This window comes from Callionymus lyra, chromosome 2 (genome assembly GCF_982586985.1).
Source record: "Callionymus lyra chromosome 2, fCalLyr1.hap1.1, whole genome shotgun sequence".
NCBI lineage: Eukaryota > Metazoa > Chordata > Actinopteri > Syngnathiformes > Callionymidae > Callionymus > Callionymus lyra.
In genome coordinates, this window is record NC_141819.1 from 20,264,039 (window position 1) to 20,289,154 (window position 25,116).

General features: G+C 40.4%; 1 protein-coding gene across 5 annotated transcripts; it reads left to right on the forward strand.

The window, feature by feature from the left end:
* LOC148085884 (rho GTPase-activating protein 44-like) lies at positions 1–25,030 on the forward strand. 5 transcript variants are annotated; one of them, XM_087783990.1, is made up of 23 exons: positions 1–302; positions 11,462–11,501; positions 12,474–12,593; positions 12,679–12,755; positions 12,883–12,994; positions 13,091–13,167; positions 13,644–13,761; positions 13,903–13,971; positions 14,039–14,120; positions 14,579–14,706; positions 14,798–14,909; positions 15,633–15,714; positions 15,782–15,862; positions 16,872–16,985; positions 17,061–17,152; positions 17,223–17,403; positions 19,248–19,265; positions 19,657–19,830; positions 20,173–20,229; positions 20,312–20,767; positions 21,141–21,256; positions 22,391–22,774; positions 24,299–25,028. In XM_087783990.1, the coding sequence occupies exons 1-23, from the start codon at positions 250–252 to the stop codon at positions 24,451–24,453; spliced, it is 2,898 nt and encodes a 965-aa protein (XP_087640116.1). In that variant the 5' UTR covers positions 1–249; the 3' UTR covers positions 24,454–25,028. The 5 variants fall into 5 exon arrangements, with proteins under 5 accessions (XP_087640116.1, XP_087640115.1, XP_087640117.1 ...); XM_087783989.1 differs by lacking the exon at positions 1–302 and adding an exon at positions 10,792–10,949 and having other exon boundaries at positions 24,299–25,030; XM_087783991.1 differs by lacking the exons at positions 1–302; positions 20,173–20,229; positions 20,312–20,767 and adding an exon at positions 10,792–10,949 and having other exon boundaries at positions 24,299–25,021.
* The last annotated feature ends 86 nt before the right edge of the window (positions 25,031–25,116 follow it).

Consider the following 25,116-nt stretch of genomic DNA (forward strand, 5'->3'; position numbering starts at 1 on the left):
ACGTTTCCCATGGTGCACCGCGGAGCAGCGTCGTGTCGCCAGCGAGCTGTCAGTGCTCGGAGCTGAGACACAAATCGGGTCCAGCATCTTTAGAGGCGGCGGAGGCGAGCGGGGTCCTGCCGAGACACGATGTGGATTATCTAGCCGCGGTTGGGTCGCTGCTTCTGGGCTGTAATGGACGAGTGAGGCCACCGGTTCCGCGCGGAGCCCAGACCGTGTCCGTGGGATGTGACGAGAAAAAAAAGCACGATGAAGAAACAGTTCAACCGCATGAGACAGCTCGCCAACCAGACAGTGGGCAGGTAAGAGGATGGGGTGTGGGGGGTGGGTTACGGTTCTGGGGTGGGTCGTGTGGTCGGGCTCAGCAGGGAGGATGATGAGGAGGAAGGGGCGGACTTGGATGGTACCGGAGGAGCAGGGCTGCTGCCGGCCAATGAGCGCCAAGGGCAGCTGATGGGCACCCCGATGAAAGAGGATGCAGAGGGGGGTGTAACGATCATGCTAGTCCGGCTCCTCCAGGTGATAGTGTTCTTGGAAGATCCTGCCATTCTTCCTGTGCTGAGGTTGAATTTTAGAAGCCGAGATTCAACCAAACCTGTGACAGTTAACTTGTCTTCCATTGTGTTGTAGCGTTTTACCTGAACTAAACTGGGTGTTGCTCTGCTTTGAATACACTAATGGATTCAAATCTCACTGTATTTGATCCTGGTGCTGGAACCAGTAAACCGTCCAGGGTGTCCCCCCGCCAAACCCCCGATGTGTCCCTCTTATTTATTTTTTCGTATGCATACATAAAGCCCAGATGCAACATTAATATGTGAACCCCAAGTTCTTGATGATGCACAAACCTTCACAATTCTCCAATTGTAATAAGACAAGATTAAAAACTAAGGTTTAACTCTATTTTCTTTACACCACCATCAGTTTTGGACTCGATCACTATGTCCAGATTTATCTGTATTGGCACTCTTAAACAGAAATGACCTTTTCTTACCAAAAATCAAAATTGATGACTCATTTTTTAAAGTGTAGCAGATGAAGCCAGTGTCAAAGAAAGGCGCAGCCGTGATTTAAGTATTTTTGTTCTTCATTTGTCGACTCCACCCTGAGCTTAGAACTGATGTCAACATTTTGCCCTGGGCAGTGTTGTCGTTTCACACTGAAGTGTCTGACAAGATGTAATATGTGAATAGGTTAAAGTCGCACCTGAGAAATGATAAAGCCACCAGGCTGGATCCCTGAGGTTCTCCCCATGATGAGACTGGTTAAGAAACATCTCTAGGATTTGGACCACAAAGCTCAGCGGGATCTTATTTTTCTTCCTGGGACAACTTTTGACAGAAACAGACTCAAATATGTACACGTTTGTCAGTTTGTGGTTTAAATAAGATCAGTTTTCATTGTCTATTTCAGAAAGACTTAATTTGAATGAACCATGACGGATATTGTGCCGTGATAAAAGGTCGTCAGCAGATGTGCATGAGTGGATCTGGAAGTCAGAACTCCTCTCTGAGGAACTGCCTCATCAGGTTCAGACTGAGGTGCTGAAGTTTTGTCTCGGAGGAGGCTGCTGACACACCAGAGTTTGTGTTGAGCTGTCTTTAAATCAAGCTCACACACACACACACACACACACATGCTCTTCCCTCTTTCGTCTTTATTGTTCAACATACAAATACTCACACACTCATAATACAAACACACAGAAACACATACTTTACAAAAATGAAATAGTGTATTTGTGAGACACTCACAAGTGATGAATAAGATATCTTTGAAGACAACTTGAGCGAGTGAGTGAGTGGATCTCAGTGAAATGAACAGCTATTAGGGTTATCGGTCAGTGATCATCTGTACTTGGGTAATATTGTCAGAACCTTTATTTAACAAAGATTCTCTATGCACAGCCCGCTTAGTCGTGAAGTGTCGAACAAGGATGTGGGTCAGTGGAGCTTCAGACCCAGAATTCATCATTGACACTTCAGCTAATCCCTCATAAATCTGACTTCCAAGTTTTACCCACTTGGAGGAGGCAGTATTAAGAGAGGCAGCGCTTGTCCTTTAGGAAATAACTCTTGTTCGTGAAATTAACGAGATAATTACAACATATATTTCAATAATTGTTAACATTTTACAAATAGCAATGCTAAGAACCAACAGTAGAAACAGTTTCAGACTCACCAAAACAACTAAAATGTCATGAGTTTGGTTGTGAGTTTAATTGTGTGTCTTTATTACAGCAGAAGGACCAGTGCAACCAGCCGTGCCAGGTTCATGTTATTGTACAACACCTGGCAAGAGAAGCCCGATTTATGTTCTACTTAACTATCTATCTATGTACAGTATATATATATATATATATATCCGGCTCCTCCATATACAGTATATATATATATATACAGTATATATATATATATATATATATATTCCCTCTATTTATTAAACAATGTATGTGGAATAATTATAATTAAACTATTATATTTATATATATTTTCTTTACTTCAATAACGTTTTTTTATAACTTTATTTTTCAAGATATACTTATAGACGCATTTTAAAGTGACAATAAAGAACACAATTTTTAAGTGTTACATGTTCCTTTTATAGAATCAAAATTTTTAAAATACATGAATTAAACATGAACATCAACAAAAAAAATGGATTTTCAGATGCTTTAGAGAAGTAATATAATCAAGCACATCAAACTATTACTACATAAGTTTCAAAGTCACTGCTAATCGTTAAAGTTAGTAAGCAGTTGAACATCTACATGCATCACAGTGTGTCACCTCAACACAGTGAGCTAAGTTGAATCATCTGGTTTTTGGCTGCTGTCGTTTCTGTGTCAGGTTCCCTGTTGACTGGGATGCTGTCGCTGCGGTAACAGTGATTTTTTTTTAGCCGTGCGATCTCAGACTCAGTGGAGCGTGAAGAGGAAGATGCTGCGATTAACAATATCACGCTGTTAATGAGGGAACACGCGTGAACACACGGCTGTTGCTCTGGAATTCTGGACCAAACAAAAGCAGGAGGTCACGTGACACAGGAGGTTGATGATCAGAACTCTTCATCGCGGTGACAATTCTGTCATGTAGATCTGTGAAATTACAATCAATCCTCTTAGCACAGTCTCTGCCGGCGTCTCTTCTCAAGCAGCCAGTAAGAGTCTGACCTCCGGTGGGAGGTCATGAAGATTCAGAGAGTTTAAGGGAGGAGGGGCGAGGAGCTGATGAAAATCCTGAAACTGTGAGGAAGTGCTTCCTTTTGTGACACTTCACTCACTCGTGTGTTATTATCAATTATCCGTCAACAGAGTGAGACAAACAAGTCTACAGGTCCACATGTGGGAAGAAAGGAAATCAAAAGTCTGACTATCGAAGGTCAGAGAGACTACAGGAGGTAACCCTGGGAGGTGTATTGACCCCAGAATACTATTTGAATGATACATTTTTAAATTTAAGACAGATTATTTTTAGGTTTTTAATTACATACTTACAGCTACAATCATGAAACAATAGCATAACCGGCCAAAAAAGAAAACATGGAATGCCTAAAAGCATAGTTTTTGTCAATGCAATTACACTAACTTAAGTCTTCATAATCTATTTGTCTTTTTACCATTATATTTGTTCAAACAAATGTACAGTTTCTTTAACCAACCCTCTGGTTCAATTAATCCCTATCTCTGGCTTCTTCTAGATTGTGAATTGACATTTTCCTTCAGATTCTACAGGAACGTTCTCCATATTTTCTGTTTGTCTTTGAGTGCTATCGGTAAGAGTTGGGTCATTGAACAATGCTCGGTCCACTCCATCGTCTTTGTCTGGATAACTAGCCAACGTGCAAAAGGAATTCCACATACTGGAGCACCTGGATGGTCAGAGGGTTTGTGTTACGGCACGAGAACGTTTCTTCTTTGCTCCTGCGGTGATGGAGGCTGAGCAGCAGGGAAGCTCTTGACCTATCCCGATGTAGTCAGCCATGAAACGTAGCTGAAGGCAGATCTAAATTGACATTTGACTCTATAGTTAGATATCAGAGGTCAAAGGAGTTTCCTTCTCCGCCCGAAGAGTAATACCTCAGACATCCTTCAGAGACTCAGAGTAGACCTTTTATTCTGTGCTTAAAGAAGCTGTGAAGCAGATGACAACATGGAGTCCTTCAGAACCAGCATGTGTCTCATAACACAATCATCTTAAATATTAAAAAAAAATAATCTCATCATATTTCCAAACACAATTTGTCGTTTTACTACTGTACAATTTTTACGTTACAAAGTATTTAATTCCCGCTGTGTCACCACGGCGCCTCCTATTGTTGATCTGCTCCACTGACTCACGATGAAACTTTAATGGGATGTTGGATTCCGGTTTCAATGCGAACCCAAACTCTCTGCCATGACTCCTTTTAGGAGATAAACCTTCTTTTCATGGACTCCTCCTCCTCCTCCTCTTCATCCCGGGTCCACTCCGTTCTTGCAGGATTCCATGACAACGGTGGTTCATGGTTAACAAGCTGCTGAGATGATGTCATCATGCCGACAGTGTTGCTGGGAGAGCAGAGGGAGACACCGAGTTCTCTCTGCTCTTCCATGTGGTAGACGTGACCTCCAGGGTCAGCGACCAGAGAGTGTCCAGGTAGTCTCAGTGAGGCAGTCCATGACTATTTTATCAATGAGGCGACTCGGCTTTTAAAGAACAAACATTGGACATTTAAAGATTGCAGATGACGAGGAATGAAAAAAGTCTCCATAAGAGATAAATAATAATGTACTAATCATTTGACCATTTTTTTTGCAAAAATGTGTGCATTGTTAAGGCAATTGTTTATGTATAAACCAAATTCCGAAAATGTTCATTTTTATTATTTATTGCGACATGTTAGATTTGCAGTTACACTGTTCTGACACTGAGGGGAGCCAGAAATAATATTTCAAATCCTACTCATTGCTGCTTTTACACTTTTCCCCCAAACATTAAGGTAGTTACCTATTAAATGATCTGGTTGTACAATCAAATGTATCTTTAAAATTACTTAAATTCAATTTCAGTCAAGTGTAGAAACATCTTCCTTTTAAACTGAGAACAATCTTTTCTTTTTTTTGAAAACATGGTATTGCTGTCAATATAATCACATCTTATTGTAGATTTCTAGCCAGAAATGTGGTTGTGATGTTTAAAGGTGTCTCACGTTCCATCTACGTGTCTATCCCATAAACCCAGGATGTAGAACCACATTCCTGTCATGAAGAGATTCAAACAAGCACTGTTAAGATTTATCGAGCAGATCTTTCATTGTTCTCACCTTAACAGGTGTACAGCTTTTTTTTTTTTTAAAGAATGCCAAGTTTGTAGTGATGACATCATTGTTTCTTAGATGCTCAAGTGTCTCAGAAAAAGAAAAAGAATTTAATTATTACTTCTGTCCAAACTTTCAAATATTAATTTTAAATTCCTTCAATCTGCTCAATTATAAGTGACAACTTGGATTTAAAATTCCTGAGGTTATCATCGATCATTTATATTTTCACGTGCAGTTTTATTCAGTCTATATATGAGGTCGAGGGTGACTAATTGTCAATCAAACCTTCCATTGGTCTTTAAATTGCTTCTGGCTTTTAAAAAAAAAAATCTAGACTTCCTTGAACGATCCACTGATCATTGGCTCGCACTCGTCAATAGCAGGCGTGTGGAGCAGGTCGGCCGTCTGAACTGGAGCAGTTGTTCTGGTTCTACCTGCTCACACATACTTGGATAATGTCATTGTCAGCAAACAAGAAGCACAGATTTACAAACAGAAATGACTGAGACTCTTCTGTTATGTCAGTATTTCACACAGAGCCGCCAGAACAATCGGCCTTTACTTGACCTGTAAACCCGTATGTTATTAAACAACTCCTGGAGGAGATTAGTTGGTATTTGTGAGGTGCTCTGATGTCATCATGTGTTGATGAATGTACCCACAGTAGCATGTGAATGTGTCTGCACATCTATTACATCTTCTTTGTCACACCAGACTTTTGTTTTTTTAAAACACTGCAGTAACGGCCTCCCACCACTAGATACCAGTGTTTACATCCCAGCATATAACAGGCTTTCTCCTCTAAAAGAGGAGATTATAAACTTTTAAATCCTACAACCTTAAATCTGGAAAGGGTTGTTTTTGAAGAAATCTGAATAAAGGATATTTAAAAAACGCAAAAACATCATTTTTAATTCAGTGATTAAATATTTCCGCTCTGGACTGTTTTGCCAAACATATACTTTCCATCTTTGGTCGCACTAGGGCTAGCACTACACTAATCTCACAACGATTCATATACGACATATTCACGTCATAATACGATACGACACTTTTCGTGACATCTTGATATTGTTTCTCTCTCTTTTGGTTGAATTAATAGAACTGAAAGCCAATATATATGTCCAAACATAAGCTTGAAAAGCAGCTGGAGCCAGCCGTATACTATCCTCTCGTCCTCAGCCATCGTCTGGACTCGCAAGATTTCTTTCTTCCTTTGGAAGGATTGATCCCATCTAGTGGCCGGAATTAAAATTGCAAAACAAGAATGAACAAACGGCGGAAATGTTTGCATGTTAAAGCAGCTCTAGGTAGTTTGGATACTTTAATATTTTTGAAAACTTGTGATGACAGATTTTTATATTACGGAGAATTACCAATTACGGTACAAAAACAAAGTTAAAGTTATGTTATTTTCAAAGCCATCATATCATATTTCATTATCCACAATCTGATTCATTACCTCATCGTAATCCATCCTTCATTCAACAATGGAAACCGGGACATGGCAACTTTTGCAACGTTTAGCGAGTGCTCATGGGAAATGTAGTCTCCCGTCGGGCTAAACACTACCACTGTAGTCCACTGGCGTCGCTCGACTTCAAACCGCATAGAATCGCTTAAATTGTAAATCCATTTTTTATTTTTTATTTTACTAACACTTTCTAGAAATATAAACAATTAAAAAAACTATAAAAAAAATTAAATGTTTTATAAATAGTTTCAGTGATATTGAACGAATATCAATATAAATTGGTGTGTCAATGGTTTTTCCACTCCATTAGTCTAATATTGTAGTTTAAGAACGATAAAAACATCGGTGGAAACTGTAGCGCGAGACAATATTTACTGACTTAAATGTGTTGCCTCGTCATGTATAATAAGGTCATGAATAATAAGGTCATGAATTTAAAACAAGCTCTGCAGTTGGACTGCTCTGAGCTGAGAGAGGAGAGGGGGGGGTCACTGTGATCCGGACCTTAGAGTTCTAGAGTCTGTGAGTAGAATATTGATGTGCAGTTCTTCTTCGGATCAGAGTTTACTCCACACTTCTGTTGGCTTGTCCTGTTTCCTGCGACGTTAGAACGGAGCAGTTATGTTGTGGAAGTGGGTCACTGAGAGGGAAGAGATGGAGGTTTATCGCCAGGTGAACTGAAGAGAGATGTGGCACCAAACTAGGCTACAGTCCTACACTTATTAATAGTACCATGTTCTTCGGATGTTATTACTTAGACTAGCTTTTACTGACTGGATATCATTTTTTAATGTCCACATATTTTCTGGATTTACAAGTAATTTAACATTCAAACATCATGTTTATAGTTCACTTGTAAAATGAATTCATTATTTTTGCTGTGTTTTATGTGTTTTGATATTTTCCTTATTTTGACTTTTAAATTTAATGAGTGTGTGCATATGTGTGTGTGTGTGTGGCTTGTTGCTCCAAGTTTCTAGGATAGACTACATCCCTCCTGGACACCATTATAGGGAAGAAATTGAATAATCAGCATGTGGACATTTATTTGTGTCTGACTGAGAAATAATTTCATCTTAATGTGTCAGAAATGAAGATCAAAATGAAACGTTTAAATACATGCTCTGCATAAACGCCTTTGTTCCTGCTAAAAATATTTGTCAGGGTTTTACATCAGCACCTCAGGCTATCGAGAGAAGAACTGAGATCTGACCCAAGTGCGAGTCTGCACACGCACACACACACACACACACACACACACACACACACACACACACACACACACACACACACACACACACACACACACATACACACACACACACATACACACACACACCCCAACACACACACACACACACACACACACACACACACACACACACACACACACACACACACACACTCAGTGGGATAATTTTCTTATTCCACTCTTCACCACAGCTCTCACAGTTGTCGAGCAGATGACCTTGGATAAAGGAGTGCGTGTGTGCCTGGTGTTTCTATCAATCTGTGTGTGTGTATGTAGGTGTGTGTGCGTGTGTGTGTCTGTGTGTATCCGTGTGTGTGTGCTGAAAGAAGCTCATACAAATCTGCTGTCACACTGTAGTGAGAAAAATAAATAAGCACTTCACTCATCCTGACAAGATTCCACTTCCTCGTTTGATGTATCCATCTTTTCTGAAACAACTGTTGCCATGACAACGCCTCATCCCCCCACCCCCTAGCCAGAATGGAACAAAGAGGGATGCTGGGTAATTCTAAATGACTTCACCTGGAATATTATCTTCCCGCAGGACTTCACTGTCCTTGATCCAGTTTTTTTCCTTGAGCACATTCATTTTACTACACAAACACAATCACTCATGCACACAAACACACAACCGCATGTTAAATAAGTATTTAATAAAAGCAGACATTTATTTTAATAAATAGAATTAAAATAAATTCATACATTGTCAGGTTGGACTACTGCAGTGGAATCAATTCTTGAAAAAGGGCATCACAGAAAAGCTTCAGTTTCTTATCTCTTCCTGCCGGGGTGGGAATCCCGGGCGTGACGACAGACGAGACGGGCGCAACATTCATCATCTGGTTATGAACTCTGATGAAACGGACTGCTGTTTCCATGGTAACCGCTCTCCAACACATGCTGGTGCCAACTCCTCCCTTCCTTAGCTGCGAACACATCAGCTCAACGCCGACCCCCCGGAGAGGAAACAGCTGACTCTCTGGAACTACAGTGGGACATGTGGAGAGAAATCACCCCCTCGTCTGTCATCTTCAGTCCCGGAAAAACAGTGAGGAATAGTTCAACATGTTGATGTTGGGATAGGATGAGGAAAAGAGGGATTTTAGATTGGTTCGATTTAGAGCATAGAGATGAATTGAGTTTGGTCTTGTAGGGGTTTCAGTAGTATCATCCTATAGTGTAGATCTCCATTCAATGAACGACGATGTATTTATTGTCATTATTTGTTGCTTTTTATTCCTGTGAATTTATAAATTGTTGTGAGACTCAGTTCAACCAGAGAGAGCACTCCCAGTCACCTTTAAATATTTATGCATATAAATAATGTGGCTCTACAATTCCAAGATTGGAAGGAAGACTTCTCCTTTGCACTTTCTGTTTGTCCAGGAGAGTGAAGGTTTTATATTGTATTGTTTGTATTTTAAATAAATGGATCCTTTAATAGATGATGGATAGAGATAGTGTTGTAATCAATGAGGCTACATGCATGTGTATAACAAGGGCTGGAAATGCTTTGGTAGTACCGAGTATCGAAACATAATTTGAGGATTTTTCTGAAGAAAAACTGATGACAGTGAACATCACATGGATTTGTTAGTTGTTATTGGCAAGTTTTATTTTGCAATGGAAATAATTTGCTATTTATTTATATATAAAAAAAACCTTGGATTGGAAACTTAACAAAGATTCAACAAAAATTTGTATCATGTTTAATGTCATTTTCGTTCTTAAGACACTTTTATTTGTGCAGGCTTTTCCTTGATTTTCTTGAACTCCTGTGTTGTTCTCAGTGTTATCCTGATCTTTTAAGCATATATTTTATTAAGTGTTGTTTTGATTGTTTAAGCGCTTTGTGACTCTGGTCTGGAAAAGCGCTCTATAAATATAATTTACTTACTTACTTACTTATTTTATAACATTGGTATTAAAAAAAATATTGATCAGGAACCGATAACCAATGAAGGTATCAGTACTGGAATCAAATATTTGTGATCGATACCCAGCCTTATATATAACTTAGGAGAAGTTTAGCTGAATATGCTTAATGTTCTTCTCTACAAATCATTTTGATGTGAAAGTGGACAAGCAGTTATACAACAAAATGAAATGATCCGACCCACTCCATAGTTCATTTTGATGCTCACGTGGTGACCTGTCGGGTCCACCAGGCCAAGTCCCATTGTGAAAACCACCTTTTAAAATGAGCTGGGGAGAAAATGTGTCATGACTATTCATTATGACAGAAAATATGAGAAAAAGTCAAACATGTACTAAATCACACTATGCATGTTTGGATCTGTCTCGAGACATTGATTTAAAGTGTAATTAAATGTCTGTATAATTTAAATCTATTCTGTGCTTCTGACAGATGTGTAAACAAACGTGGTTCACACACATCTCAGTGTTTTTGATTGTGTACATAATGTATGATTGGAAGGATTCATGGAATCTTCGACTCCTATGTAGCTTTTGCCTGAAGCCACCATGTCTTAATAGAGGTTTCAACATCCTGCTCAGTACTTGCATGTGTCCCGGGTTTTGAAGAAACTCAAGTGAGTCATGTCTGGAGGTGACGATTGCTGGTGTATTTTGCTGAGGGTCATAAAGAAAGGAGGTGTCGTCATAGCAGCGGAGAAGTGAGGCGATGAGCGAGTGAAAGGACCAGATAGTCAGGTCGCATTCCTCCTCCCTCCCTCTCACCCACTCGTTCTCTCACCCCTCCACTCTTTACTCTTTCTTTTCTACTCCCCCCCCCTCGCAGTCTCCTCCCACTCTCCCTCCTGTCTCCCCCTCTTCCTCCCTCTGTGATTCCTCCTCTCGGGCCTGGAAGCAGGTGCTTCTGCTCCTGGGATCGGGGGGGATGTGGAAGAGAAAGCTGCAGATCAGCAGGAGTAGATCCTCCCGTAGGTCCCGTTCGGCTCTGTAAGTCCACCACACCCTGTTATCTGGACTTTTATTTTGACGAGGGCGTGCGGGATAGAAAAAAGGGGGGTCTGGAACCGAACTGAGGTTCACGAGTTTGGTGAAGGTTTGGGGAATTTTTGACAACTTTTAAAAACTTTTCTTCTTAATCAGCACTTTTATAAGACTCTATTTTTCTCAATGCAACATTTGCATTTGACTAAAGAGAATTGCTGAGGGTAATTGAATATTTATATTGCACATAGTTATTGTCCGCCTTCTTTCAGAATGATTGTATTATTCATTCCTTTTCTTGAAGATGACTGGGTGCTTTTGTGGGAAAGTATTTCCGAGAACCGAGAGTAGTTCAGTGGTTGTTTATTCCAACCTGAGCTGATGTCTTCTGATGGTGCCGGTGGTTTCCTCTGAAATGCTGTTATCAGTCCACAGAAGTTTTCTAGGGGATGTGGCTGTTATGGCAACTATCACGATCCACCAGCAGTTCTATTTACACTGTTTTTCTTTGATTTCAGAGCTGAAAAAACTGAAGTTCTGAGTGATGACCTGCTGCAGGTGAGTGTGTGTTTATTTCACTCACGAAAACGTGGAGAATAGTTTGTGAAATCTCTACTTTACTCTAAAACCGTGCTAATGCAACACAAGGCTACAATGGTACGGCTGTAGTTGATTGATAATATATGTGAAATCTTACTTTGCTAAAGTGAAAATGTGGTCAGAGTTCTCTTTTCAATTTTTAAATTGTGTTGCTTCTTTTGTGCTTTACTGGCTAAACTAATAAAATAGCAGGAGTGCTCATTTTACTAAAGGCCTCCTTTAGCTTAGCTGCTAATTTTAACCAATGCCTCGTTTAGCCTAGCTGCTAATTTTGCTAAGATGCTAATTTTGCAAAGGTCCTTATTATAATTATTATTTTATTATTACATTTTCACAAAACAACTTAAAGAAACATTTTTAATACTTTAAGTATAATAATATATGTGAAAAGAAAATATTGTTAGCTTAAGTGCTAAAGTAAATAAGTAAGTAAGTAATTTTTATTTATATAGTGCTTTTCCAGACCAGGGTCACAAAGCGCTTAAACAATCCAAACAATATTCAATAAAGTATATACTTTAAAGATCAAGATAAAACTGATAACACAACAGGAGTTCCAGAAAATCAAGGAAAAGCCTGAACAAATAAAAACCTTTATTTTTTATTTTTTACGTTTATTTATTAAATTTGCATCTTAGCAAAATTAGCAGCTAGGCTAAACGAGGCATTGGTTAAAATTAGCAGCTAAGCTAAAGGAGGCCTTTAGTAAAATGAGCACTCCTGCTATTTTATTAGTTTAGCCAGTAAAGCACAAAAGAAAGTAAAGCACAATAGCAGTTGGATAACTTGCTAATGTGTCCAATGTATCCTTTTTCCAACTATTCTTTGTTGTCAAGTGAATCTGACCTGATAAAAGTCGAATCTTCAGTTCTAATTTAACATTTCAAAAAGATATATTTTTAATTAAGTTTGTCTTTTTGTGTCCACCAGGTGGAGAAGCGACTGGAGCTCGTCAAACAGGTTTCCCACAGCACTCACAAGAAGTTGACAGCGTGTCTGCAGGGCCAGCAGGGCATCGACCTGGACAAGAAGTCAGTCAAATCGCCATCGGTAGGTGAACACCTGTGATCGTTGTGACCCACACACAACTACAACATTAAGGTTTACATTCATTTTGTTGTTCGTTTTTGTACAGAAAAAACTTCCCCTCACAACTCTTGCACAATGTATGGTGGAGGGCGCCGCTGTGCTCGGAGACGAGTCTCTACTGGGGTGAGTATGCACATACACACTCAAACACACACACACATCTACCTGAATGAGGAAAACAACATTTGTACAAATTTACAAACACAACAAAATGTTCTGAAGTTCCTTCTTCATCCTTCATCTTCTGCAGGAAGATGCTGAAGCTGAGTGGAGAGACTCAAGAAAAGCTGGCACAGGAGCTGATCAACTTCGAGCTCAACATCGAGAGAGACGTTGTGGAGCCTCTGTACGATCTGGCCGAGGTACGGGATTGTTCATAAGACATAGAAAATAAACAGTTGACAAACAAAAAGGGATAATTGTTGGTCAAACTCAGTATATAATTGTTTGTCTCTCAGGTGGAAATCCCAAACATCCAAAAACAGAGGAAACATTTAGCAAAACTAGTCCTTGACATGGACTCAGCACGCACACGGTGAGTGACGTTTTTATTGATTTATTTATTAAAAACATTTATTTGAATCGAGTTTATATTTTTAATTATTATTTAAACCATACTATATAACAAATAACTAACTATAAAAACTAAAGTTCCACAACTGCACACGTAGAGCACAAACCACATCTCAAAACCGAAGGAGAAGGTTAAAAGAGAAAAAAACAAATGTGAGTTAAGTGGGTTGGAAAGATGCTGCATATCCTCTTGTGCCCCCTGTGTAGCTTGTAGCTACAAAAAAACACGTCTCCTTCGCTTTGTGTTTTTAATGACTTGTTTTTGAAAACCCAAAACCTGGGGTAGACAAAACAGCCAGAAAGACGTGAACAGCGTCTGCAAATAAATCTTGCAAACATACAATTGTAGCATTAGGTGGTCTTGATGTGATCATATTTTAGATTTGAGCACAATTGTTTTATTTATGGTTGTGTAAGACTTCTCATGGTCTTTGACAGGTATTATCAGAGCAACAAGTCTTCAGGACTTTCCAGTAACTTGCAGCCTTCGGGAGCAAAAGCTGACCACCTAAGGGAGGAGATGGAGGAGGCTGCCAACCGCATGGAGATTTGTAGGGTCAGTGGTTACCATGGTTACTCCGTTGGTTGATGATGACAACAGTGTTGGTAGTCTAAACCATGATGTCAGCTATTGTAACATCAGAACCAAAAACAAAAGTGTTTATCCACTGATGATGATTTACATTGATTTGTTTAGGATCAGTTGTCAGCAGACATGTACGGTTTCATGGCCAAAGAAATCGACTATGCAAGTTACTTCCAGAGGGTGAGTGGATAATTGTAAAGGTTCAAAATATTCAGACTCTGAACATTTCTCCCTTCTCTCTGATCAGATGATAGAAACTCAAGCTGAATATCACAAGCAGTCACTGGAGCTTCTGCAGAGTGTTCTGCCGCAGATCAAAGCTCATCAGGGTAAGACAGGCACACAAACACATAGAAACTCAGAATGTGGGTCAGTTTGCGCATTTATTATCTTCAGTTAACTGTTTTCAGTTTGAAGATTTTGAGTTTGAACTCCATCACAAAAACATAAATCTTTTTTTTATGATGTTGACAAATATGCTCTCTCTGCAGTTGAACATTGGGAGATCAGTTAAAACCCAGTACACAAAATATATACAAATAAGAACTACACACCAACATTATATAGATCACATTGATACTAGAAAGAAAAAGTAAATGTAAAAAACATGATTTTAAATGGTTTGTCGTATGTTATACACTTGTGTACATCGGTTGTTGAAGAGGGAAAAAAGTTATTCAGGACCTCGATACAAGGAGTGAGAATCAATTGGATTCTGCTGAGAGTAGATATCACTAGAGGATAACGACGTTGTTCACATCTGTGTGTGTGTGTGTGTGTGTGACAGAGTCGTGGGCGGAGAAGCCGTGCTATGGGAAACCATTAGAGGAACACTTAACGCTCAGTGGGAGAGATATTGCTTTTCCTATCGAGGCCTGTGTGACAATGCTGCTGGAGTGTGGCATGCTAGAAGAGGTACACACACGTGCACACACACTCACTGAAGGTACATAGACGCTGTTTTAAAGTCAGCCGGCTGCACACCATTTGTGTTTGTGTCTCCCAGGGTTTGTTCAGAATTGCTCCATCAGCATCCAAACTCAAGAAGCTGAAGGCTTCTCTGGACTGTGGAGTGTTGGATGTTCAGGAGTTCTCGGCAGACCCTCACGCCATCGCAGGTGAGCGCCTCACACATCACTTGCACAGTTGCTATGGCGACTGGCAGTCCTCAGGAGAAAGTGATATATATATATTTGGAGGTCATTATCAGATATCTATGATGTCAATCTGAGCCTGACATGCGTGTACAACTCCATTGACTGATTTCAATCTTGATTTGGTCCTACTCCACATCTGGGCTAAATCTACACAGGGGCCACATGCGGCTCTTTTGAAGTTATTTTTTTGAGGCCCTCGTATGATTCAAAAGGTAAAAATTGTTATTTTTAACCTTTTTCAAAAGTATATTACCAAAAAATACAATATTTTTTAATTTAATAAATTGGGATTTAACTAACAAAGAATAACATGTAAAAAGTCAAAGCATTTTTTTCATATGAACTTACCTGTGTCCTATTCTTATCTGAGTCAGACTAAAGTTGATATGTTTGAAATTAAAATCATATCATCCTAAACAGTGATTGTCAAATCTGATTAACCCTTGCAGATATTGACATTATATTCATCGTAGATTCATTTTTATTTTTCTAAATTTCAACAGATCCCTAATCCTGACTCAAATTATACCATAACCCTAATCATGTCCTTACCTTAATTTGAAATATTTAGTTAAAGGTAAGGTAAGTAAAACATGAAAACCTTAACTTTGTAAAGATAAGAATATCTTATATAAGCTAACATTTAGGGTAAATTAAAAAATAGAGTGTTTCTATTTCTTTCAGGTGCTTTGAAGTCATACCTACGTGAGCTGCCTGAACCCTTAATGGCCTTTGAACTCTACAACGACTGGATCCAGGCCTCCAAGTAGGACATTGCACAATTGTGTGTTTTAATTAAAAGGCTAATCTTCCCTCTATTTGTGGTCTTGCAGCATTCCAGACCAGGACAAGAGGCTGCAGGCGCTTCAAGGAGCCTGTGAGAAACTTCCGGCTGCAAACAGCAACAACTTCAAGTGAGTTTCTACTCGGCTGTTTCCTGAGTCGAGCTTCTTCGAGGTCTTTGTCAGCCTGGTTTCTGCTCCCCTCCGAGCGATCCCAGCACTCACACACACACAGCGACCCAGTTCTGTTACCATGACAGTGGAGCGACAATAGTCTCATTATTCCTAAATCTCTGCTCTCACCGACGCTTCATAAACACTTAATTGTCAATAAACAGTCCATTCAAACTAGGTTCCGACTCTGTTCTGTACCAAAGCTTTCCACAATCATTTCTTTCTTCCACTTATTAAGCTCTGACCAACAGGTTCGTTTGACACCTCCAACAAAAAGTTATTTTCCCCTGTAATAGAATATCTGTTAGTTTATCTCTAGTTTGTTATTCATTATGTATGTACAATTGTAGAATCTTAAACTACAATCAATCTATTTTCTACTGTATAAATAATGGATATTCTATTATAAATATTGCAGATTTTTTAAATCAAATATTTACAAAGAATAATGACTCAAATAATAAAACTGATTGGCAAAACTACAAGAATTAAATGTATGTTTTAAGATCAAAACAAGTAAGATTGTTTTTAGTAAATATTGAGTAAGTTGTTTGAATTAAAAACTTACTCAATGCAAAATTTAATTGTATAAATATTAAATATTAAACACTAATATATTCTTCATCAAGGTTCAAGGTTGAGGAGTTAAACAGGGTCATGGATAGTCCAGACTCAGTGATGCATGCAGAGAGTAAAGACTAAGTTGTCTGAGTCAACAGACCAGCACTGAGGCTCTAATCATTACAAATTGTCTTGCTGGTATAAAACAAAAAAGGGGTCAGAAAAAATGGTTCAGCACAGTTCATTGGGCATGAAGTCATGTAGCTACAGACCACTCAAGGACTCGTGTCCACTCCTGAATCAACGATAAAGACAAATCTGTAATGATTATGACCCATTATTTCTACATTTTAACTTTTGTTGCTCATCATTATTGTGTAACTCACACTTCTCTGTTTGTCGACAGGTATTTGATCAAATTTCTCTCCAAACTAACGGAACACCAAGACGTAAACAAGATGACTCCCGGAAACATCGCCATCGTTTTAGGACCCAATCTGCTCTGGACGCACAATGAAGGGTAAGAAATGTTTTTAGCGGAAGGTTTTCTTTTATCCTTCAACTCATCCTGCGATTCTCTTTCTCTCCACTGTAGGAACATCACAGAGATGATGACGACGGTGTCTCTGCAGATCGTCGGCATCATTGAGCCAATTATCCAGCACGCCGACTGGTTCTTCCCTGGAGGTAAAAACTTCAGCATAACACTACAAACTAAACACAAGATACTAACACTGTCTTTATTTTGTTCTGTCAGAAATTGAGTTCAATATCACTGGGAACTATGGGAGTCCGGTCCACACCAACCACAACGCCAACTACTGCTTAATGCCGTCACCAGACATGGAGCAGATAGATCGAAGGCACAACGACCAGAGCCGGCGGCCGCTGAGTGTGGCTACGGACAACATGATGCTGGAGTTCTACAAGAAGGATGGGTAGGAAAAAAACTGTCATTTCTCATCACTCATTTTTTCTAATTTCTCATCCCTCATTTACTAACTAACATCGTATAAACGAAACTGACATCATGTAAACCTGGAATTTTGTGTTAGCATCAAACTAGTTAGCAAGTTAATAGGAGAGTTGCTTATTAAACAAATGTTGCTCTCCTTCAAATGACTCTGAGCTTATCTAAACCACAAATTTCCATCTTATTTATCACATCATAAAAAGTATTTTTTATTATACTTGTGACACTTGACATAAACATTATCTCTTTATCGAGTGTTGATTTACAGTTTTACCTTTGACATATTCTTATCTGTGTATTTAAATGTTCTAGTAGGATTTATGTTGTGTTGTGAGGATGCAGTGATAACGTTGGAAACCATTTCGTAAGATTTGATGTAGGTTTTCCTCTTACCTTTGAAGCATGGCAGCTGTTCTATAGCACCTCAAACCTTCACCATACCCTGATGATATCATGATCTATGATGCTTTCTGAAACTCCTAAGCTTTGGAATGATCTTCCTCTCCCTTTGCGCTTGATGGAGTCTTCTGACGCTTTTAAGAAACATCTTAAGACATTTTTATTTGTTCAGGCTTTTCCTTGATTTTCTAGAACTCCTGTTGTGTTATCAGTTTTATCTTGATCTTTAAAGTATATACTTTATTGAATATTGTTTTGATTGTTTAAGCGCTTTGTGACCCTGGTCTGGAAAAGCGCTATACAAATAAAAATGACTTACTTACTTACATTCTGGTTTTAAGCCTTGCTATGTTAAAATTCATTTTATTTTGTTGGACCTGTGTTGAGTTGAAGTTTCTTCCCCGCTGCATGATGGGGATGGACGTCCTAGCACTAACTGATAAGCATTTGAAGATGATACTTCCTGAGATATACAATTCAGACGTCTCGGGCGAGTAATTCTACGAGATGGCTGCTGTGAAATGAAGAGGAGGATTATTCATTTCTATACTCTCTCCATTCTCTCCGGGTCTTATCGGAGCCGACTGGAAGTCTCAGCTAATTAAAGTCGGAGCTCCCCGCACAAACAATCCTCAGACGTCTCGACACAAGGATCCATTTGCTCTGCAGCCATTGTTGAGTTTACACTTGACAATTACATTTTTCTCCTTGTGCGTCGCTTTGTATGAAAAATCCAACCTTTAATATAAATGATATCAAAAGACCGACACCGACTCTAATTATCCTACAGACTTTTAAAATTGACAACCGAGATCTTTTATTCTTATTCTTATTTTGATGTTCTGAATTTTTTGTTTGTAATTTCTGCTTTATTAATACAATGTAATCTAATTTGGGTTATTAATAGAACACAGAGAAAATCTACCTGTTGTTATTAAATTATGTTATTACATTGTAATGCATGATTATGCAGATTAGGTTTTGGTCTCCATACAATCATTTCTTAGAATAGCTGCATTTTTTTTTAAATTAGATTAAATCAACAACAGGAAATGTCAAATTAAAATGGAAAAAATTCTCCCCTGTCACTAATCTAAAACAGTTTTCATAAAGAAATCTTTACTGCTCATTAAAAAGGTTTTTTCAGAGGCAGCAGATATTTGGTCACAGCTTTACTCTCTTATCTTTTCAATGATTTCTTTTTTTTCAACAAACATATTTATTTAATTTTCTTTTTCTTTTGTCCTTCAGGGAGATTTTGACCTAATTAGTGCCAAGTGGAGCATTAAAGAGTCTCCTCTGGGTTTCTGTTAAGTCTGGTCACATGACTCGCCGCCATGTCATTTTAATATTCCACCACTTCATCATTAACCAATCTACTGTTGTGCTCTCTGTCCTGTTCCGCTGCAGAATCAGGAAAATACAAAGGTACAGTAACACCATCTGATCCGTCTGACAAGTGTTGCTGGTTCAGTGACGTGCTGACACTCAGACAAACTTGCTTTTGCTGTGTTGTCGTTGTGATTTCTGTCTCTGAATGAACTTCATCAATCATCACAAGTGTTTTTGTTCTTTCAAGTACAAAACTCACAACGTCAACAACCAGGTTTTTCAAATCAATACTCTAGGGTCATACCTGAATGTAGGCGTTTGATCAAACATTTTCATCTTTTCCAACGAGGATTTCATTTCATTGCACTTGTCAAAACTGTCTTCTTTATTAAATTCAATTTGAGACGTAGATCAGAAATACAAGACTCTCAAGGGCCAACCTCCGGGTCACTCTCTTCTTGTGATTGGCTGTCTCTGTCCGCTGCAGCACTGGCATCAGGGTGATGGACACGTCTTGGGTGTCCCGCAGGGGCTCGTCTTCGTCCACTCGTAAATGCTTTTCTACGCCGCCCTGCGTTCACCCCCCGACCCCGCCCATCGATGAGCAGCCGGGGGATTGCTACTTCTCCCCCGACCCTCCTGCAGGCAGCGAGAGAGCCAGGTAAGGCTGCCTGTCCTCCTGCCTCTACACGGAGCTTCCTTCCTGTGAACCACACCTGCTGCTGCCCCTCACCCCCCCCCTCCACACACACCTAACGCCCCTTTTTATACTTGTGCTGCGTCTTCCAAACCCACACACTGGTGCTGCTCCCTCCCACAACAAATGCATGTGCCGCCCCTCCCTCCCCCCAAACTACTCACCCGCCTCTCCCCTTGTCCCCGATGTGCCTGCTGCCACCCTCACTTGTGTACCCACATTGAATCTGAGTCACAGGTGCCCCCTCCCTAATCTGACGTTGGTGGTCAGCAGGCCGGCATGACTGTTGTCTGTTTGTCGTCACAGCCCCAGCATGATAAACAACTTAGCCCTTCACTGCCGCAGAGCTCTGAGCTGGATCAGGTGAAGTTACACATGCGACTGACCCGAGAACCCCACGTCTTTGCAGTTTCACTTCCAAACGTTGATATCTTTATCATTGCAGCGCCGATGACGCGTCGTCCCACTGGTCTGAGTCCAGCTACGCCCGCCCCTCGGCTGAAGAGGGGCGGCCTCCACCCCCATACCCTTACTCCTCTTCCTTCTCTTCCTACTCGCTCTCCCACCACCAGCTCCACACTAGGGCTCCACAGAGACCACCTGCCCCCAGCCCAGAGCCCATCCCTTCTGGTCCTCCCCCTCCCCCACCTATCCCACAATCTTCCTCTCCGCAGCTTGACGTTAACTCGAACCCTAAACCAAAGTCCCTGCACCTTCATAAACCTAGCTCTGACCCTGCGCATGAAATGAACGGATCCTCACTCTACATTAAACCCCCACTTGTTCTCACTCGTCAAGACTTAGTCACAAACCCCACCAAACTCCCGAGCACTCCCGTCTCTGCCCCCCCTCCCTGGGCTGCCTGTGCCTGCATCCGGGATAGACGAGCCAAGCTGACGAGGTAAACAACAACAACCAGATGCTGTTGAAACACAAACAAAAGGAGAGCTGGACAGTGAGTCATGGAGGTTCTGTTCAACCTTCCCTGAGACACATTTTCCTTGACTGCTTCTGCACCCACTCCCCCTCAGTCCGGGGTTCGTCTCCTTCTTCCTTCTTTTATTTAGTACTTTGGATCTTCCTGCGCTGCTGCCTGAGCAACAGATTCTTGCAGACCACAAAGCGAGCCCGAGCAGAGGGTTCTCAACTCAAAAATCTTAAGTCGTCAGAGTCGCAATCTGACAGTGTTTCTCCTTCATTGACACCCGAATGCTCTGAGACTTGATCTTGTTGAATTGACAGATCTGTGGTCGTCTGCTTCTCTCTCCTCTCAGCACGCTGAAGAACAAGGAGCTGTCCCCGGTCATCGGTCAGAAAGGGCTCCAGGGGGCAGTCAGCTCCAGTGGGCAGTTGCAGCACCAAGACCACAGCCCACTTACGCTGAGAAGAGGTAATCTATTGACGTATTTTTACAGACTATAAGGGATACTTCCTATCATTAAAATGTGTTACATGGTGCTCAATTAGCTGTCAAAATATTTTAGTAAAACATCAGTAAGCTGCATTGTGAGGCTCCGTATTATTTCTCCACCTGGTTACATTATATTACTCTGCGAGGCTCCGTTGTATTTCTCCACAAGGCTTTGTAGTATTTCTCCACTTGGTTCAATAATATTACTCCGCGAGGCTTCGTAGTATTACTCTGCGAGGTTCTCTCGTATTACTCCCCGGGACTCCATAGTATTTCTCAACTTGGTTCGGTCATATTACACTGTGAGGCTTCATAGTATTATACTGCAAGGCTTCATAGTATTTCTCCACTTGGTTACGTAATATTACTCTGCCAGTCTCCTTCGTATTACTCCGCAAGGCTTCGTAGTAGTACTCCACAAGGCTTCGTAGTATTACTCATTCAGGCTTCGTATTATTACTCCACAAGGCTTTGTAGTATTACTCAGCAAGGTTCTGTTTTATTTCTCTGCGAGGCTTCGTAGTATTACTCCACAAGGCTTCGTAGTATTACTCCACAAGGCTTCGTAGTATTACTCATTCAGGCTTCGTATTATTACTCCACAAGGCTTTGTTGTATTACTCCTCAAGGCTTCGTAGTATTACTCATTCAGGCTTCGTATTATTACTCCACAAGGCTCTGTTTTATTTCTCTGCAAGGCTTCTTTGTATTACTCCACAAGGCTTCGTAGTATTACTCATTCAGGCTTCGTATTATTACTCCACAAGGCTCTGTTTTATTTCTCTGCGAGGCTTCGTAGTATTACTCCACAAGGCTTCATAGTATTTCTCCACAAGGCTTCGTAGTATTGCTCAGCAAGGCTCTGTTTTATTTCTCTACGAGGCTTCGTAGTATTACTCCGCGAGGCTTCGTAGTATTACTCACTGAGGCTCTATTTTATTTATCTGCGAGGCTTCGTAGTATTACTTAGCAAGGTTTTCGAAGGTTTGGAGTAATGCCAAGAAGTCTAGGATGAAAGTCGTGGCTTATAGCCTGAAAAACTATGATACTTAAAATCCGTTCTGCTTCATCATCTCGGTCACCAACTAAAAACTTGTTTTTGTTTCCTAAAAGCAAAAAAACTGGCTCCAATCCCGCCAAAGATCCCATACTGTCAGTCAGGAGCGATGTACGACCAGTCGACAGGTCAGCCCTCCCCGGTCAGCCTCTCCCCGACACCCCCCAGCACCCCCTCCCCTTATGGCTTCAGCTACCCACAAGGCTACGCCACCATTGGCTCCACTGGGCACGTCCAGGCCTCCACCATGCCCTGCCTCTCTTCTCAAACCTCCCTGGCTGGAACCCTGCCCAAGTCCAGACCCACACCCAAGCCACCCAGGCAAAGACCCAGCCTCCCTCCTCCACAGCCGCCCAGCACCCCCGGGACCAGCCCACAGCCTCTGGACCACTCCACGGGTCTACTAGAGGGTTTGTCACCGGGAGAAAGTATGTCAACAGGTGCGTGAAGGTTCATTTAAAGTCATTCTATCAAACTTTTCATTTAAAAAATGATTTGAAGAAATGTATCAGTCAAGTGTCCTACATATTATCAATCAATTCATTTTTACCACTGCATAACAGACAATATGTATACCATTTTACTTATCTAATGCATACATTTACTTAATGTTTTCTTGTCACATAATGTTCTGCTGTACTATATTGTTAAATTGACATTTGCAACATGCTAGTTGTTTTCAGTTGAAAATTCCCTGATCTTTTTTGGTCTAGTGTGTGTAACTTGGTGGAAAAATTAAGCCTAACAGACTACTTGTCTGCTTATCTTCTGTCTGTGCTGTCACTCAAAGAAACAGTGTCTTTACAATAGCCAGAACAGGGTTACTGATTGTGTGTAAAATGTGCGGGGCCGGTCTAATTTATTTTTTTAATTGTATGAATTCCCATTTTATCTTTAATAATTGTTCAAAATATTAAGTGCATACCAGGATTATAGAAACTATAATTGTGAATGAATATATATATATATATATATTCAATCTGAATTATGGGGAAATTGTCCTAAAAGTTATATTTTTAATGACATTTAACATGTCAATGATCCAAATCACAGTAATTTCAGTCCTTTTAAATTCATCTTTCTTCAAAGCTTATGAAATGTCCCGTAAATACACCAGCAGACTCGTAGAATAGCAAATAAAAAGTTAGTGATGTAGAATTCAGCTGCTGTGATGCTGGACACACATGTTGCAGGAGGTCCAGGTCTCTGCTCGTGTTCTCCTCTAACTGCCTTCTGTCAATTCATTCACAGCCGTATGAGACCAGAGGTTCAGTGTGGTTTAGGACTTTTAGGGTAAGACCCGGTGTTCATAGTGATGTTCCCAAACAACCCTGCCGCAGCTTCCCTGTGTCATCATTACCAAACATGAATACAGAAACTCTGGCGCCCCCCCCTTGTGCCCCCCACCACCCCACGCTGCATGAAGGCTCATGTCACACACAGATGCATGTCGGGGCGCAGCTGACTGATGCGTCCGACACCAGCCTGTTTAAAGTGGAGCTGAAATGTTTCTCAATGATCGGCTGCAACAGAACAAGGAATTCTGCCTTTTGAAAGTGTTTTTGCAACAAATGAAACCAAAAACTTGAAAAGACTAAAAATACTATCTTGTAGATGACATCGTTTTATGATGACAATGTTTAAGCAGTGATGAGAATGTAATTGAACATTTAACTTTTATACCCGTTATAAGAGTTAAACTGTTTGGTGAGCATTGAAATCATCTTCATTCCAACGAACTGCTTGATCATTCAAATCATGCTGATTGGCTGATGACATTTTGGCTCGACTTTAAAGTTGACTCCTCCCTCACACTTGTGGTTCTGTGGACTCCATCTTCAAAAAATCCGGCAGAGCTGAAATCATGGTCACGAGGTTCAGTTTCCGGCTCTACTCGGAGACTCGAGTGTGTACCTACACTTCTCTGCTCTGCTCGTCTGACCACCATGTTCTGATTCTTCTAGATTCTCTCTGCAACTTGGACATTCCGGTCATCGACATGGAGCTGGACGGTCTGTTCGACCTGCCCCAGATCGCCCCCTACAGAAACTCTCTGTCTCTGCTGGAGAACTACCACAGAGTGGACCCTGAGGAAGAGGCAGAGAGCACAGTGTTCTGACCCCTGACCTTTCACCTCCATGTCACGCCACAGTGATGCTTTTCTAAAGGATTTTTTTTCTTTCTTTTTTAAGTTTACTTTTGTTTCTCGAGCTTCTTGCGATGTTTGCCTTCAATATTGGAATCCTGCTGCTGGATCGAGCTGCTGGTCACTGTAAGAACAGCCGTCCCTCGTCTGAACTCCGTCCACACCGAGCAGGTACCGAGCAGTACTTTTACCATGAAGGAATCTGAAGTTGACCGGTTTTCAAATGATTCACTTTTATTTATAAACGGAGGCGTCTTAGGAACACACTACATGCTTTTAGGAGGACAAACATTACAAATGCTATTCATAATATGTATGTGCAGTTTATCAATATTGGTTTAATAAAATCTAAAGGTCGGATTCTACCAAGCGGCACAATTAGCATTAACCCGGTTTTCTTTTTTAATAACTTACTATTTTAAACCTTTAAACATGTTATCTAAGTCAATTACAGTAAAATTCAAATGAGCTCATTGGACAGCAGATGGCAGTAGAATATGAAGCACTTTTAAAGTTTAAAATTAGATCAGAGGATTCATTTCATTTAACACTAATTGCAATACTTGTTTTTATTTAATTACATTTAATGCGTGTTATATTTAATTGTTTAGACTTTTAAGCAAAAATACGTTTTAA

Excerpts from the sequence above, each read along its gene's own strand:
- LOC148085884 (XM_087783989.1), top strand. The coding sequence starts at position 10,888 with ATGTGGAAGAGAAAGCTGCAGATCAGCAGGAGTAGATCCTCCCGTAGG. Across the intron at positions 10,950-11,461 it reads CGTAGGTCCCGTTCGGCTCT|AGCTGAAAAAACTGAAGTTC; the intron begins GTAAGTCCACCA and ends CTTTGATTTCAG. Across the intron at positions 22,775-24,298 it reads GGGAGAAAGTATGTCAACAG|ATTCTCTCTGCAACTTGGAC; the intron begins GTGCGTGAAGGT and ends TGATTCTTCTAG.